The sequence below is a fragment of the Venustampulla echinocandica genome (genome assembly GCF_003357145.1).
Source record: "Venustampulla echinocandica strain BP 5553 chromosome Unknown scaffold_0, whole genome shotgun sequence".
Classification (NCBI taxonomy): domain Eukaryota; kingdom Fungi; phylum Ascomycota; class Leotiomycetes; order Helotiales; family Pleuroascaceae; genus Venustampulla; species Venustampulla echinocandica.
Window position 1 is genome coordinate 3,290,240 of NW_022474205.1, and position 16,123 is coordinate 3,306,362.

The window sequence follows — 16,123 nt, forward strand, 5'->3', positions numbered from 1 at the left end:
AGAAGAGTTAGTTATGGGGTTAGACAAGCCAACGAGGCGCCGCAAGGGCGTCCCCAAAAGCAAAGCTGGATGCATGACATGCACGCCAGTCCCTGACCGCATTACTGCTTGAATACGCCGCAATACGAGGAAGAATTCTCCACGCAGTCTCTCCCCTCTACATTCCAAATACACAGCCCTGCTGAAAAGGCTTACTCCTTACTCCGAAGAGCCATTTACCATAACATGGGGTTAATAAAGCTAGGATCTAGCGTCCAAAATGTGACGAATCCAGGCCTTCATGCAATCGCTACAGCAATACCAGTCGCCTGTGACTGCTTGAATCACCATCCTCCCAATCAGCGTCAACCACCTTCAGCAGCCTCCTAGAATTGGCAAAGGGAATAACCCATCTGCAGGCCAGGGTAAATTACTACAGTTGCGGCCGAGACCTGTTTACTCTCCAAGGATATTATTCGGTGTACATGAAATCACCAACCGCGAGGTTTTCTGCTTTGCATGCACCAAGTTGTTGTATCGCTATTTCGAGAACTCGCAATGGACCAGCATAGTACTACAGCTCCCTCGCTCCGAACCCTATATCTAGAGTGCAGTCGTTGCACTCGTTCGTCTTCTTCGGCACTGGGTCGGCTCCTCCGACCCTTCATCTATCGTGGACCGGTAAGAACCCAGATGTAACTATTTCCAGGCGTTACAAGCCCTCAATCGACGGCTCGACGGCTCGGTAGGTTGTTGGGAATTAGCACGTACTAGTAGTCTCCTATTCACAGCATTCGAGGCTCTTGGCGGCAGTGATATCACCGCATTGCAGCATCTGGATTCCGGCTTTGCAATACTGAAAGAACATGCTTCAAAATTTCCCGTGCGTAAACTCCCCTTTCCATTTGGCAACGTTAATTATCTTCATCGGCTCACTCTCATAGAATCCCTCCGGAAATCTTAGAGGATTAGCATATACGGTCTCTCGCTATGGCATCCAAGCCTCGACCTTCGCCGTATTCTACACACCTAAGTCACTAAGAGCTCCTCCAATTTGCCCTCATTTACTAGCATCGATGAGGCCCGCGAAACTCTAGAGCGTGTCATCTTCCACATGTATAATCTCATCTCATCAAACCATATGGCGAGAGCCACCGGACCCGCCCTGATACCCCTTCCCCCGATTACCCACGCACAAGTCAGCCATGTCGAACAATAGCTCTCTGCCTTTAGTAAAACCACCCTCAATATGCAAGCTCAAGCCAGTCGCCTCAGGTGCGGTTGCTATTAAAGTCCTTCAAATACAACACCTCACAGCCAGCATCCACATCTCTGCTGTACCGCGGGCAGCTAGCCTGCGATACATTTACCGAAGGGTCTGCTCAGATAGTTGCACTTGCCTCTTCGGTTGTTAAAACCCTTCTAACGGACAAAGTCATCTCCGTGTTCTCTTTCGATGCAAATATCATCCAGCCGCTATACTTCGTTGCGTGCAAGTGCCGAGATGCAGTTTTACGATGGAAGGCCATTGGCTTGCTTACTCGCAGCGGCGTAGAGGGAGTTTGGGATGGAGTTGGGATGGCGGTTGTGGCCCGATGGGCTATAAATCGTGAAGAAGGGTCAACGAAGACAATAATGAAGTGAGTGGTGATAGGTTTATTCCAGAAGTACAAAGATTGAGAAAGATTAGGATCACGATTAATAGACATAAGATGATGATAAGATTGGTGAGTACGAGGAGGGCAAGGGATGGGAAATTTCACTATATAACAGAATCTGTTGACTGGGAACACAGCCCTAGCATGGATTCTGAGGGTCGGCCGGGCAGTGGAGGATGATGACGGGCTTGCAACTTTGGCCATTCAGTAGTGTGACCATGTAGTGGGTTCGCATTCATAATTATCTCCACTATTATATCACAAGAGAACCGTTAGAAACCGAGTTCAGGCCAACATTATAGACAGTAAAATCACAATCTAAAATGTTAAATCATAAAAGCGTACAACTTAGATCCAAATTTACTCTCTGCGTACTCACCCCTGGCCTCTACCCCAAGCTGACAAGAACTGGACTTGCCGACTAGGTCGCATAATTGCAAGCCTCTCAAAATTCCAAGGTTGGCTCTCCATCATGGAACATTGAGATTTACATCGAAAGAGGTGATACCACCCACGCTTGAGTAGCTAACAAATGGCCAATTTTAATACGGACAACAAGTGGGAATTTCTACCATGTAGATATCTTGCCCTGCCCAGGATGTTTTCAAGGATGGAGAAATTTAGGGGGAAATAATATTGGTGTTATGCCTTGTGCAAGTAAACTTTATAATTTTTGGTCGCTTCGAAGGATGAACCAACCATCATCAATCATATCGCAACTTTGTTTTATCTCTGCAATTACCACAGCCACACATTATGTCCCTCAAATACCTTGTTTAAAAACCAATACATGCATTAACATCTTCCTACTTAGTCCAGATCTGGCACCGGCAAGTGATCAATCAACTTAACCCTCAGGCCCAGCTCCTTCAACGCCTTCAAGGCATTCTCATCTCTTAACTTCTCCGTATCCTTCGCACTAACAAGTACGAAATCATGCTTCAGTACCTTGGTCCCCTCTTTCACACCATATTGCTTAGCCGTTTCTGCGTCCGCAGGCGTGAAATCAACAACTAGGGATTTTTTCACGCCGAAGACAGCATCGGAGGATTCGTAGGGGTCGTTGCGAATGTATACAGCCCTAAAGACGCAATCAAATAAGTTAGTCTGGTATTTCAAAGTAAAGGGGGGGGGTTTTGGAAGATGGAGGGGAGAGTATGTACGTGATTAAATTATCCCACCCGGACTTTTCAAACATGAAATGCATATGGGCAGGCCGCCATGGATGTCTGTGCAACAGTTTCAAGAGATCCCCCACCGGGCCATCATGCGGGATCGGATATGGGACCGGGACAATCGCCTTGAACCAAAATCCACCTTCCTTATCACTCTTCATAACGCATCGCCCATCAGGTGCTTGCCGGTTCTCGTATTGTACATCATAATGCCCCGTGCTATCAGTTTCCCAAATATCAATCTTCACATCCTCGATAGCGTTCCCTTGGACGTCCTTGATTGTGCAAATGACCAGACATGGTTCCCCTTGTGGGTCGGAGGCCATGGAGGACCCGTTGCCAATTGTTGGCGGATCGTGGGTATGGAAGGGCCCGAGGACCGAACCTTCGGTGCTGGAGGGGGGCTTCGGGTGATCGATTGCATCGACAAGGAGGGAGAGGCCGAGGATATCAGATAGGAGAATGAATTCCTATTGCTAGACATATCAGTGTTTGCTATGCAAGTGGCTGGGGCTACTTGGGGGTGGGCACGTACGTGTCGGACAGAGCTGGATATTTGCCCTACTTTGACCAGGAAATCTAATGCAGCCATCCATTCCGACGTGCTTAATCTTGTTTCTCGTGCAAAATCATGAAGATGGGTGACAAGCCGCTCCATCACGTATGTCAGGCGTTGGTCCCCGCTTTGGGAGTTGATTAGCACCGTGTTCTCGGTGATGTTGTCAATGGTTAGATCCATCATTGGAGGGATCTTGGTCTTTGTAGGGTCCATATTCGACTCGGTGTATCTCGCCTTGTGAATCTAGAGAGGGTGTTGATAGATGCGTAGGATAGCAGGTTCCTAAGGTGGAATAATGTATAGCTTTCGGGGCAAAACGGCAAGGATGGGGATGCGTGGGATTGAGGATGTAAATATACTGTGGAGACTTATAGGCTTGGGCCTCGAATAAAACACTAATGGCTTCGTAAGAGATTGGAAATCCATTGTTATATGGTGGTCCTTAAGTTTCTCTTGATTCCGACGCCATGTACCGTGGTTGTGGGGCAACGACCCGCGCGGGGTCCATTGGGGGGCTGCGGGGAGAATGTGGCACTCAGTCCGTATTACCGACGATGAGGTAAGAAAACTTCACCAGATCGTGCATTGATGTTCTGAATGCCCAGGCTTCTGAGATTTATCGGATATTTTTAGAGATTTACATCACAAGGCTCTCAACCTAAAAGTAAACCTCCGGTGGGTCAAGTCGATTTAGTGGACCAAGGAGAGAAGCTATATACAAAGGTGTCGATTTTCAGGAAGCAGTAGCTACCCCTCAAACACAAAATAGGAGGGCTATGGCCATACCCTAGGCATACGGATGTTACATAGAAGTCACAAGAAGTCACATTTTAACAGGAATTCACGGTGGTTGAGACGGGACAGGTATTTCAAATGATTACATTTCATTCGGCTCCAAGCAAAGGTATCTAATCCCAGTTTCCCCAACCTCAACTTCATGCAAAGCAAAGTACATGGATTCGGGGAGAAAAAAAGACCCAGGATAATCTATTTCTTAGCACCGGCCTTTTGGGCAGCCTTGGTAACCTTGGTTGCCTTGTCAATCTTGACGACGGACTTGATGACACCGACAGCGACGGTCTGTCTCATGTCACGGACAGCGAATCTTCCGAGAGGAGCGTAATCAGTGAAGGCCTCAACGCACATGGGCTTGGATGGCTCCATGGTGACGATGGCGGCATCACCAGACTTGATGATCAACTTCTTGTCATCAGTCTTCTCTTCGAGGGCCTTTCCGGTACGACGATCAATCTTCTGCTTGATGGACTTGAACTTGCAAGCAATGTGGGCAGTGTGGCAATCGAGGACTGGGGCATATCCGTCGCTGACTTGGCCGGGATGGTTGAGGACGATGACCTGGGCGTCGAAGGTCTCGGCTCCCTGAGGTGGGTCGTTCTTGGAGTCACCAGCAACGTTACCACGACGGATTTCCTTGACTGAGACGTTCTTGACGTTGAAGCCGACGTTGTCTCCTGGGAGACCCTCGACCAACTGCTCGTGATGCATCTCGACGGACTTGACTTCAGTGGTGACACCAGCGGGGGCGAAGGTGACGACCATGCCGGCCTTGATGACACCGGTCTCAACACGGCCGACGGGCACCGTGCCAATACCACCAATCTTGTAGACATCCTGGAGAGGAAGACGGAGGGGCTTGTCGGTAGGACGGGATGGCTGGTCGATGGAGTCGATAGCCTCGAGGAGGGTCTTTCCGGTAGACTTGCCACCCTTGGTCTCCTTCTCCCAACCCTTGTACCATGGGCAGTTGGTGGAGGGCTCAATCATGTTGTCACCGTTGAACCCGGAGATGGGAACGAAAGCAACAGTCTTGGGGTTGTAGCCGACCTTCTTGATGAAGCCGGAAGTCTCCTTGATAATTTCCTGGAAACGGGCCTCGGACCACTTGGCGGTGTCCATCTTGTTGATGGCAACGATGAGTTGCTTGACACCGAGGGTATAGGCGAGGAGGGCGTGCTCACGAGTCTGGCCATCCTTGGAGATACCAGCCTCGAACTCACCAGTACCAGCGGCAATGATGAGAATGGCGCAATCAGCCTGGGAAGTACCAGTAATCATGTTCTTGATGAAATCACGATGACCAGGGGCATCTAACGGGAGTTAGCGTGGTGAATCTGTTAATTCTCGGGTGGGAGGACGAACCAATGACGGTAACATAGTACTTAGGTGTCTGGAACTTCCAGAGGGCGATATCGATGGTGATACCACGCTCACGCTCGGCCTTCAGTTTGTCAAGAACCCATGCGTACTTGAAAGAACCCTTGCCCAACTCGTTGGCTTCCTATTGTTGATGTCAGTCTCGGAGGCACGTAATAAATTCACCGCATGCGAGAAGACAAGACAAAGGCAAGAGCATTGTTGCGATGATGAACAAAGCTGAGCGTCGCAGTGCAGCGTCCGAGCGCACCGCGAAGGTGGGAAGCGAAGCCTCTGCCCCGCGGAGGGGCAAGTTTTTTTTCCGGCGATAAGGCCAAGAGAAAGAAAACAAAGGGAGCAAAATCTTACCTTCTCGAACTTCTCGATGGTACGTCTGTCAATTCCACCGCACTTGTAGATCAAATGACCTGTAGTTGCATCGTAAGCGCTATGTTCGAGGACGATATCGATGTGGGTGTCGATGTGGATGGGGTCTTCAGCTTACCTGTGGTGGTGGACTTTCCGGAATCGACGTGGCCGATAACGACCACGTTGATGTGCATCATCTTGCTATCCTTTCTACAGAGCGACGAGACGTCAGCGGAGGGTTCCATGAGACGGGAGGCCATCGCGGCCTTGATGCCGTTGATGGGCGATGGATAGCGGGTGGTGGAGATGGAGGACTTTGACTTACCCGCGAGCGGCCATGTTGGCGGTATTGTTTGCTTTGACGGTTTGTGTGTTGTTTAGTTTGCTCGATAGAGACTTGAATCTGAAGAAGAAGAGAACGGGGTCAGCGCTGCGAGATGGAGATGGAGATGGAGATGCTGATGATGATCGTTCTTGATGGAACTGTGGACGGTGGAAGGGAGAGGACTTACTGCACAGGTTGATTGCTGGAATCTAGGTATGTGCAGACAGAGAGGGAAGAGAAGAAATTTCTGAAAGAGGAGCGATGGAGGGGTAGGTTTTGTAGCGGGCAGTAGAGCCTGGCGCGGGCCTAGCGGCGACTAGCGCGGACTCGGGCTGTGTCAGGACCAAGGATTCAGGCGTTGGCCAGGCCGCTAAGGCAGAAACGCAGGGAGTGAAGATCGTGCAAGCGAGCCACTCAGCGCCAATTAGGGCTCGAGACCTGGGGCAGTGGGGGTTCTGAATCAGGCGTAATCAGGCTCAATCGCCGTGGAATCGCCCTGACGGCCTCAATAACAAGGCCGCCACGCCCCTATCCCCAAAGGCACGTTGAAATCTTTGCGCTGCTAGCTTTTTATTCTGCTTTTGCTAGCTTCTGCTTCTGCCCAGAGCGGAGTCAGCCACCGCTACCAATACATGGAGTCATGGAGTCTTGGAGTCATGGATGGGATGGGATGGGCGTCGTAGTTCGTCGTTCGTAGCCTCGAAGCCTGGTCGCCATGGTTACTCTTACCGCTAACTTATTTTAGAGTTATCCAAAATAATTGCTCACTTCTCTCCTACGCCGTATGAGTCGCAGTACAAAGTCCGAATTTGCACTGCGAGCTACGTGGGTTCAACCCAAACTACAGCCACACACTATCACTCGCACTCTCTATATCGCCACGCTCTCCTTCTTCTTTTTCTTCTACTACCTATACCTATACTATACAATTGCTGCCCGATCCAACCCGTTGCCACTTGCCAGAAATTGAGGGAAATTTGAGAATGCCGCGGCTGCTTTGCCCCGTCCGTGGGCGTTGCCTTCAACGCCTATCGCCGTCAACCGTCCGTTCGATGCTATTGGCACTCGTAACCGATATGCTTGCTCACCACCACGGCGTATCACTCTGATACTCGTCATGCATGTGCCTAGGTAGAATCGTGCGAGAATCGTGCGCGCCTCTCGCAATATAATATGTTATTATGTTCTACCAAGTGCCAGAACTTTCCTTTTCAACACTTATCGCCATCAACCGTTCGTTCTATGATATTGGCACTCGTAACCAATACTTGCTCACCACCACGTATCACTCTGATACTCGTCATGCATGTGCCTTGAATCCTGCGAGAATCCTACGCGCCTCTCGCAATATAATATGCGATTATGTTCTACCAAGTGCCAGAACTTTCCTTATCAATGACTCAACTATCTAGAGAGTCTGTGGTCTATACCACGCCATGGACATCTGCAAATGGTGCGGCTTGGCTCGCCACGCCAACATCGTATTCGAGAACGCGAATCTCTGTGGCGAGTGTTACCAGACGGCGACCCGGGTGGCCCAGAACCCAGAGCCTTGTTGGGTATGTAGATCACTGTTCATAGACGCAGCCGTACTAGAAGCCCTTCTATCAGAAGATGGGTTTTCCCACTCGGACATTGATAGTCTGAGGTCCCAATCGGCGGCTGGATGCCCATTGTGTAGGATATTCCTCTTGCAGGACCCGAATCCAGACTGGGCGAGACTCCAGTCTCCCTTGACGCTTTTTGCTGAGACGCGGTCGTCGAATTCGGAGGGGTTGCCAGGGGAGGATATCAACTCCTTGTTCTTCTGGTCGGAACTTGATCAATTCAAGCTCACTGTTTCGGTGTCTGCTGCCCTAGGTGAGCGTTCTCCCTGTTCCTTGATTTGATGTCTTTGCTAAAAGGGGGACCGGGCAGATAATCCGGCGGCAGAACATATAAGTCAGAGGCCCGCCGAAGTGAATCTTGCTACCAGAAATACTTTCCACCAGGCTGAGCAGTGGCTACACGAATGTCTTACTACTCACAAAGAAGGGCCAGATTATCTGTCCAAGCCCCGCCTCCCAACTCGAGTTATTGATGTTGGGTGTGACTCTGAGTCCATTGTCAGGCTCTTTGAGCCATCTTCGGTAACGCATGACCAATATACGGCAATTTCCTACTGCTGGGGCACCCGGAGGTTCACAGCCACTACCACAGCAAATATCGAGGCGCACAAAACAGGAATCGATACGTCTACACTTCCACAAACTATCAGGGATGCAATTACTGTCACACGGGGGCTTGGCTTCCGCTATCTCTGGAATGATGCCCTTTGTATCATCCAAGACAGCCTGGATGATAAATGCAAAGTAATCGGGGGTATGGGCGAAATATATCGAAACTGCACACTCACGATAGCTGCAGTGAGCGCGGCTGGATCTTACGAGGGCTTCTTACACCCAAAACCGCTGCTGATGGCAGATCTCCCTTATCGCTGCCCCGATGGCGAAATTGGTACAGTAAGGTTGTTGTCACAGAAGAACGTGGATCTCTGGTGTGAAACAATGTTCACGAGGGGGTGGTGTTTGCAAGAATACCTCTTGTCCGCCCGCCTTTTGCTCTTCACCAACACGGAAGTAATATGGTCTTGTCAATGTACGCCTTTCCAGCGCCCAGATACCACGCATGTCTCCTATAGCTTTGAGCTCCCTACACTTCCAACTTCCCCAGTCCATAGATTGCCTGTAAACTTCTTTACGCCGTCAAACCCTCCGAGTGCCCCTCCGGGTACCCAATTTGACACCGCCCATTTCATGGAGTGGACAAGTCTAGTGGCGAACTATTCGCGCCGCCGACTCACAGTCGCAGCTGACCGCCTCCCCGCTATTTCTGGCATTGCCCGGTATTTCGCACAGGCATATATGGACGAATATTTTGCTGGACTGTGGAAACGACAGTTTATTGAGTTTCTGACATGGAGACGTAGTTCACGGGTGCAACCAGAAAACTTCAGCCGTCCTGCCTCTTACCTGGCTCCATCATGGTCCTGGGCAAGCATTGAGGGCCCTATCGAGTTTCAGTTTCAGAACGGCCCAGTCCTCAAACCCCCAAAGGTTCCAGGTGCTAAGCTGATCTCTTGTACTGTCGAGACGGTTTCAGAGCATGCCCCATTGGGAGAAGTCAAAGGTGGAAGAGTTATACTGGAAGCCCAACTAATACCAGTTTCAGCATCACCTATTCTCCAAAAGTCAGGGTTCGAAGGAGGAGTCGTGTACTGGGATGAATTTTATCCCAGTTGGGAACTAGATGACGAGATGAAGCAGACATGTTGGTGCATGCTTCTTGGTGAAGCATGGGCTTCATCTCCCAAGAGCTCAGAGGCCATATCACTTGTTTTGGTTCCTGTTGATGGATCGCAGGATGTGTTTCGGAGAATTGGGCTCCACCGATATCTGGCCAAGGCTGCCGCAAAACCTTGGAATGGTGCTACGAAGAGGAGGACCATCACTATCATATGACCTTTCAGTCTATTTTCTGCACTTACTCCTCAGAATCATCTCCTAATCTGGTCTGCCCAAGGGTTAACATTTCTTCTCATCAAAAGCTCATATGGGATTTACAGGTATCTTAGAAGAAGCCAAGAGAGGGGGTCTTCTTTGCTGCTATGCGGTTCCCAAACCCCGTATTGCCGCCCAGCAAGTTGTGTTTGGAAGAGTATGAAGTCCAAAACCATGCATTTCCTAGTCTGCCTAGGTAGGTCGGCAGACTACTGATCACAACACGCTTAATATTACGGGAGCCCTTAAAACAGTTTTGCCATGGCTGGAAGTATATGTTCCTGAAAACCCGAGTGTAACCATCCTCTCAGAAGACAGCGGGTTTATTGGCCCTGAAAATGCTCACTTCAAAGCCTAAAATAACGAAACTGAAGTCTAAGGAAACTTCTGTCAGGCTCTCAGCGCTTACCGGGTCATTATAAGAAAGCGAGCCCGACAAACCGCATATCTAATATCCACCAGGAAGGTCATACTTTACTCGTGCGGATGTCTAGAATCCTAATGCAACGTGCCGGAGGATCGGCGATATTAGGAATACGTCTCAATGGAGGAGGTGACACCAAACGGTCAGCCGCACATAATGGAAGCGTGGATTCAAGGGAGTAAAAGCGACTCTTTTCCTCTTATTAACAAGGAACTCTGCATGCAGAGTCATCGCCGACCGTATGTACAACATTCTCGTATCTGGGGAATACATGACAAGAGGGACAGGCTTTAACCGACTAATCGGAAAGTTTAGCCAGTGCCGGAACCCCAAAAATTGTTGTTGCTCCTATCGTCTCTTTCAGCCCTGGGTAGGTACATAAGAACGTGGCTTTTGGGCTTGCAGCTGGTTACCCCTTTCTCTTCGGGCACTACTCAGGAAACAAATTGCTTATATCAACGATATATTTGTTTGCTCAAATTTCATACGATGTGCAGCCGACTTTATCCTCGGTGAGCAATGCAACACCACCACATCAAGCTTAAGGCTTTGATACTTCTGTCGATACTGTCATACATATACAACTTCTCAGCCGCACTTCTTCCTGCCTGGTCATGTGGGGTCAAGCGATTGATCCTTCGCTGCGATGAACCCCAGTTTTGCGGGACAGCTGATAAAATCAAAGTTGCAGCTGTATCCCAGTCGCCGTTATAAGTGGCCTTCCTCAAGGATTCCTGTCTTCCTACGATCTTCTATAATTCTTCCATATCCATAAGTGATCGGGCCGGGGCGTTTTCGTGGCTTGTTAAGGCTCGGGCTGGCAGCCTTTCGCACGAGCAAAAGTATATGTTCGTCTGATCCCCTTGTGCTTATCTTGTATAAAAATATGTATTTCATGGGCTGCAGTATGCTCGATATAATCCTGGCTGTCTCTTCCTTTAATGTTGGTCTAGACTTAGAAGAGAATCCAACCTCCAGGGCCGAGAGGAACAACACAGCAAGATCTTCAGGGGTCTAAGGTCACAGTCACCAATTTAAACATTTTGTTGGACCTTCACAAGGCAATGTCGATGTCTAATGGTGTGGTCCACATGGATACCCCGCAATCTGACCATTGCAAACGGGGTTGAAAGTTCAGCCCGTTTGACAACATGTGCCGGTCGAATTACAAGGATTGAAAAGCTTGGCCGAGTTACTGTGCTGCAAGGCCGGTAAGAAATCATCAAGTGATTTATCGGATGTGTCATGAAGATGTTGGAAATCTTTATCTTTGGTGGAAGCTCAAATCCTTCTCCGGGGAAAAGTATCCTCTGAGAAACAGCATGCCTAAGTTTCCTACCCGCCGTACCCGATGGCTACCTAATGGTGTCGTGTAACAAGGGAAGGTAAGGGCACAAGTGACTAACCGCACCTATTCGATGTATCAGTAATAGAGTTACAGTCGTTACGATCGCTGTAGGAGCTAGGTCTCCTCGGTGCAGACCCACTCCGCCTCTTATTTTAGTATTTATGGCAGTTACCACCGGTAAAATACCGCATCTCGAAGGAATGAGCCTCATGATAATCAACGCAGAAGCCGGTGCACACAATATCAAGCCGTGTGTTGAGGCTTGAGGACATCTTGGCAAATCCTTATACCTGCTACTGTGACCATAGCAGGAAGTCACTACAATCATACGAACATTACATTTCAAAGGATTGCAGCCTGGGAGAATTGGTGCAACTTCCGCGTCCTGGATGGGGAAGCCTTTGGATAATCCAAAGGCTTATCAAGTTGTGCGTCAAGAATACATGAAACCTCCGTGCTTCAACGGACCGATATGATAACGGACGCATGTGTGGTAAGTAGGGTTGGGACTTGGCGTTTGTTTCCCGTTCTTTCGAACTATTATGCCTCAGTCGATCTTGGTTGATCTTGGTTGCTATTAGTCAGGAGCTGCTGCTCACCGGTGCGCCACAACATGCCAGTGGGACAACAACTATTTCAATAATAATAAGCACGGTTGAATGCAACAGAATGTATCGGGCTCTGCTCATACGATTCGTGCAGCACACTGTGGTGGCTGGTCACTTCAAGTACCCTCTCTAGATTCCGGTCAGCACAAGATCTAGTTTTGTACCGTTTGGTGCCTGGAGATTTATCTATATATGGAGGCGCCATCTTCCCTCCAAACATATATCTCTCATCCCCATCGCCTCCTATCTTCATTTACTTTGAACGTCCTTCCTAACAACATTCCCTCAAAAGCCCAGAAGTTTATCTTCATCAACACCATCAACATGCGTTTCAATCTCGCCGTCGTTGCCACCACCCTCTTGGGCATGTCGCTTGCTACCCCAACCAGCCTCGTTGCAAGAGACACTGCTGTTCAAAATACTGATCTCATCCTTTACGTCCAGGGCGGTATGTGCACCCTCTCCCAACCATCGACCTTTCAGTGGAAATGAGTATCATGAGAACGAGGGCAAGGCTAATATAATACCGTACACAGAGGCACTCTCCCCGGATGTCAGTTTGAAGTGCATCCTGAACTGCGCTTCTGTTATTCTTGAGGCCGCCTGTATCGCCGCTGCCATTGCCGAGGAGGCCCCTGCTGCCATTAAGCTCTGTACTAAGATTGGCAAGGTACGGACGCCCTTTCTAGCCCACTACACAGTATACCTATATAGAATAATACTAATCCATTCGTGCTCGAACCACAGATCTGCGGTTGTGCTGACTGCATCCCGAAATTGGGCCCCTTCCTCAACAAGCACCATCTTTGCTAGTTTCCCTAAATTAAGAGGCCACTCTACCAACTTCTGATATTAAGTCGCTCATGAGACTTCCGTAGATGTGGTCTGTCTGAGAAGGTTAAAGGGGACATATCTGGATCCGTTTCTTCGCTACTGGTTGGTGGAACCAGGTGTTGTAGCTTCGATATATTGTCGAGAAGGGAGTAGCGGAAGGCGAATGATTAAAATGACCCAGAAATCTTTCAAGTCTTGTTAGGCACTTTAGAGATAAACAAGAAGATTTTGTGTGCAGTTGCTAAACTTTTGTCTGTGAATTCAAAAATTCGTTTTATTTTGAGATTTTTTATCCATGGATCCAAAGTAATTTTGGCACTCCTCGCTCAATCTTTAAATCTTGAGCATCCGCGACATTGGGACTAGAGTCCCTTGAATAGGTCATTCTCGAGAAGTACCTACTAATAATCCGTAATACCAAGTATAGCCTGACTAGAATCTATAGTTTAACCACCTCGCAAATAACTCTGGCCGTCCGCCTGAGTAGGTGCTCTCCAACGCGTAGAGTTGGTGATACAATTCTGCCATGGTGGTGGTTTGCTTGCTACAGATAATCATATTCAAGTTATCAAGTTTCGATATGACTCATAGGGAATATTGTCTGGAACCAAACTTTGTTCAGATTTGATTGTAACTGAGTTTGAAATCTTTCCAGGTTTAAATCGGTTGAGCCCAAGAACAAGTTTTAGGACCATAGAAACGAAGCAGCTAAATAAATGAGATAGGAAAAGTAAAATGAATATTTCAGGGCGCCTCAAAAGCGCCCGTGGCTACAGCTAATCATGTGGCTGAGGATATGTAAACTATTCAATCATGCTAGTCTAAATCGCCTCTCACAACTTGAACCCCCGCGCCATGAATACGCTCCGAGACATCGTATTCCCCTCCTCCTTCACACCGTGAAAAACAATTCCCTTTCCCACCACATCATATTCAAATCTCCCCCCAACTCCCGCCTCCTCAAACATCGTCTTGACTGCCTCCTCCGAGAAGCCCAAATGAGTTACCGTGTGAGCAGCCGGGTGATCGTGATTATGTTTGTGATCCCCATGCGGTAAAAAGTCAATGATCAGTAGCACTCCGCCAGGCTTCAACCTAGCAGCCAATTGTTTCGCCGCAAAGGATGGTTTGTCAAAATGGTGAAATCCAAGTCCAACAACCGCGATATCGAAGTTGTAAAATTCCGGTCCAGACAATGCTGCTGGTGAAGGGTCGGACTCATCGAGCAGATTCCCCACCTGAGCGAACATCTCTGAATGTGGAATGCCTTGGTTCTCGACGGTCTTGTTATATTCGTCCACCATGCCCTCTGACAGATCAATGCCAACGCATTGAGTTACGTGGGGCGCGAGTGCCTGGGTTGTCAACATGTTTCTAATGAAAAACGGAAATGGAACTTACACGTGATACTAGACCAGTGCCACAGGCATAGTCCAACAACCGGACTTCTTTCGTTGGACCTTTTGAGGACGATTCCGACGTTTCGTTTCCGGAGGAGTCCTCTATCCAGTCTACTCCGATCCAATCTAGTCGTGCTTGGACCTCGGCGATGATTTGAAGTATTGTCTTTTCAAATTTAGAGTTATATGTAGAAGCATTTTCGCTAGAGATAAATATTAGCTTATGATTGCTTAGAGAACGAGTAAAGAGGAGGTCCACGTATTGACAATTGTCAATCCGCAGGAGTTCGGTAAAGCCCGTTCATTTGGAGAATTCTCGGCATTGTATTGAAGTAATGAAATGACACAACCCACTCCCAATGAGAACGATTAGATTCCACTGCCGTATGGTCAGACATATTCGGATATTTATAGTTATTATTGAGTTCGCAAAATGTTTGAAGATGTTTGAAGGAGGGAAGGTGGATGAAAAGATATTGATTTTCAGGTGGTTCGCTTATACAGATGACCTCGGACACTTTAGAACAACCCCTTTTCAGTCGACCAATAGGAGACTTCGAGGAATTCAGTAAGTGTCCGACAAGTTTCCATCAAAACAAAGTCTAGCAACATGCCTGAGAATGTTTCCGAATAGTCCATGAGAGAGTAGCAATTAGTATGGATCCAAATTTCCAATTCGGTACACCGCAAGAAGCGGGTCCATACCTAGAGATGCCGTACTAAATAGAACATAATAAACGACAACATAAGAGGGACGATAACTACTATTTACCTTTAACATAAGGAATCTCCTTTCGCCTTGCTAATTCAAGCTGTTAAATTTATCAAGCCCGACATTTGTAGGTAATAATCACGTGATTAAAGATACTCGATAATCCGCCTTTAATCACTTATATAAAATACTCCATCCGCTACAAGATCTAACATATGTGTATACTTTGAGGGTTGTAGGCTTTAGAGCACTTTGGGTAATGTACTGTCACGTGTTTATCCATGAGTATAGTTAAGGTACCTTATTACCCAGATTCAAAGCGGATAAATCCAAGCGGATAAAGTCCCCCGCATCTCAGTTCTTATCTTCAAACAGCGACCTACCTAATTCCCTCGAGTTATGTGATTCTTCCCACAATAATCAGATTCGAATAGATGTGGCTGTCGGATCGACATTACTAAGAATCAGGTGCGACCGATCGATGGACGTGGGCGTCACGCCCAACTTTGTAATACCCTTGGATTCCCATGGATTCCCTGCCCTATTCGTAACTCATCCGTCTATCTGGATGATCAGATTCCCGTTTGGAAGGTCATAGATCTTTGCCAAGGAGTGCAAGGGCGCCAAATAGGAAGTTTGTTCAAGGTGTTCCAATGGGGTGTCACATCTACATTCCTCATCCAAGCAAATGCCGAGTCTAGCAGGCATGTCAAGAGATGTTGAACGTGATATACCTCCTCCGCAGCGGCTGCCACTATACGATAAAGCAAGGTACATGTGCTACAGGCTAGATAAGTCGGCCAGCCACCCGCATTAATATGCAACAGTCATTGAACTTGAGGTGATAGGCTATATGCGCGCACGAGACTCCAAAGCCGGAAGGACAATAAATATGCGAAGATGATGCTATTGGCCTCTATCGCACCATCTCCCATGTCCGGCAGTCGATCTGGGATAGGAAGGCGTAGCATCAAAGGGAATAAATATATCGCGTTTACCAGACAATTTGCAAAACCCATCTACTTTGTGTTGTCCTCGT

The 16,123-nt window shown here is 48.2% G+C and overlaps 5 protein-coding genes across 5 annotated transcripts; 2 read left to right on the forward strand and 3 right to left on the reverse strand.

Annotated features, from left to right (window-relative positions):
• Positions 1–2,447: 2,447 nt before the first annotated feature.
• BP5553_01023 (Aromatic compound dioxygenase) lies at positions 2,448–3,584 on the reverse strand (the record flags this gene model as incomplete). The annotated part of the gene is made up of 3 exons (XM_032009646.1): positions 2,448–2,718; positions 2,801–3,282; positions 3,348–3,584. The coding sequence occupies 3 exons, from the start codon at positions 3,582–3,584 to the stop codon at positions 2,448–2,450; spliced, it is 990 nt and encodes a 329-aa protein (XP_031873700.1).
• A 774-nt stretch (positions 3,585–4,358) lies between these two features.
• BP5553_01024 (Elongation factor 1-alpha) lies at positions 4,359–6,154 on the reverse strand (the record flags this gene model as incomplete). Its single annotated transcript, XM_032009647.1, has 4 exons — positions 4,359–5,479; positions 5,532–5,670; positions 5,895–5,953; positions 6,031–6,154. The coding sequence occupies 4 exons, from the start codon at positions 6,152–6,154 to the stop codon at positions 4,359–4,361; spliced, it is 1,443 nt and encodes a 480-aa protein (XP_031873701.1).
• Positions 6,155–7,614: 1,460 nt separating this feature from the next.
• Positions 7,615–9,719, forward strand: BP5553_01025 (uncharacterized protein; the record flags this gene model as incomplete). The annotated part of the gene is made up of 3 exons (XM_032009648.1): positions 7,615–7,778; positions 7,901–8,079; positions 8,137–9,719. 3 exons carry the CDS (start codon positions 7,615–7,617, stop codon positions 9,717–9,719), a joined length of 1,926 nt encoding a protein of 641 aa, XP_031873702.1.
• Positions 9,720–12,462: 2,743 nt separating this feature from the next.
• On the forward strand, positions 12,463–12,951 carry BP5553_01026 (uncharacterized protein; the record flags this gene model as incomplete). The annotated part of the gene is made up of 3 exons (XM_032009649.1): positions 12,463–12,586; positions 12,675–12,808; positions 12,886–12,951. The coding sequence occupies 3 exons, from the start codon at positions 12,463–12,465 to the stop codon at positions 12,949–12,951; spliced, it is 324 nt and encodes a 107-aa protein (XP_031873703.1).
• Positions 12,952–13,805: 854 nt separating this feature from the next.
• Positions 13,806–14,770, reverse strand: BP5553_01027 (S-adenosyl-L-methionine-dependent methyltransferase; the record flags this gene model as incomplete). Its single annotated transcript, XM_032009650.1, has 3 exons — positions 13,806–14,327; positions 14,374–14,575; positions 14,727–14,770. The coding sequence occupies 3 exons, from the start codon at positions 14,768–14,770 to the stop codon at positions 13,806–13,808; spliced, it is 768 nt and encodes a 255-aa protein (XP_031873704.1).
• Between the last annotated feature and the right edge of the window lie 1,353 nt (positions 14,771–16,123).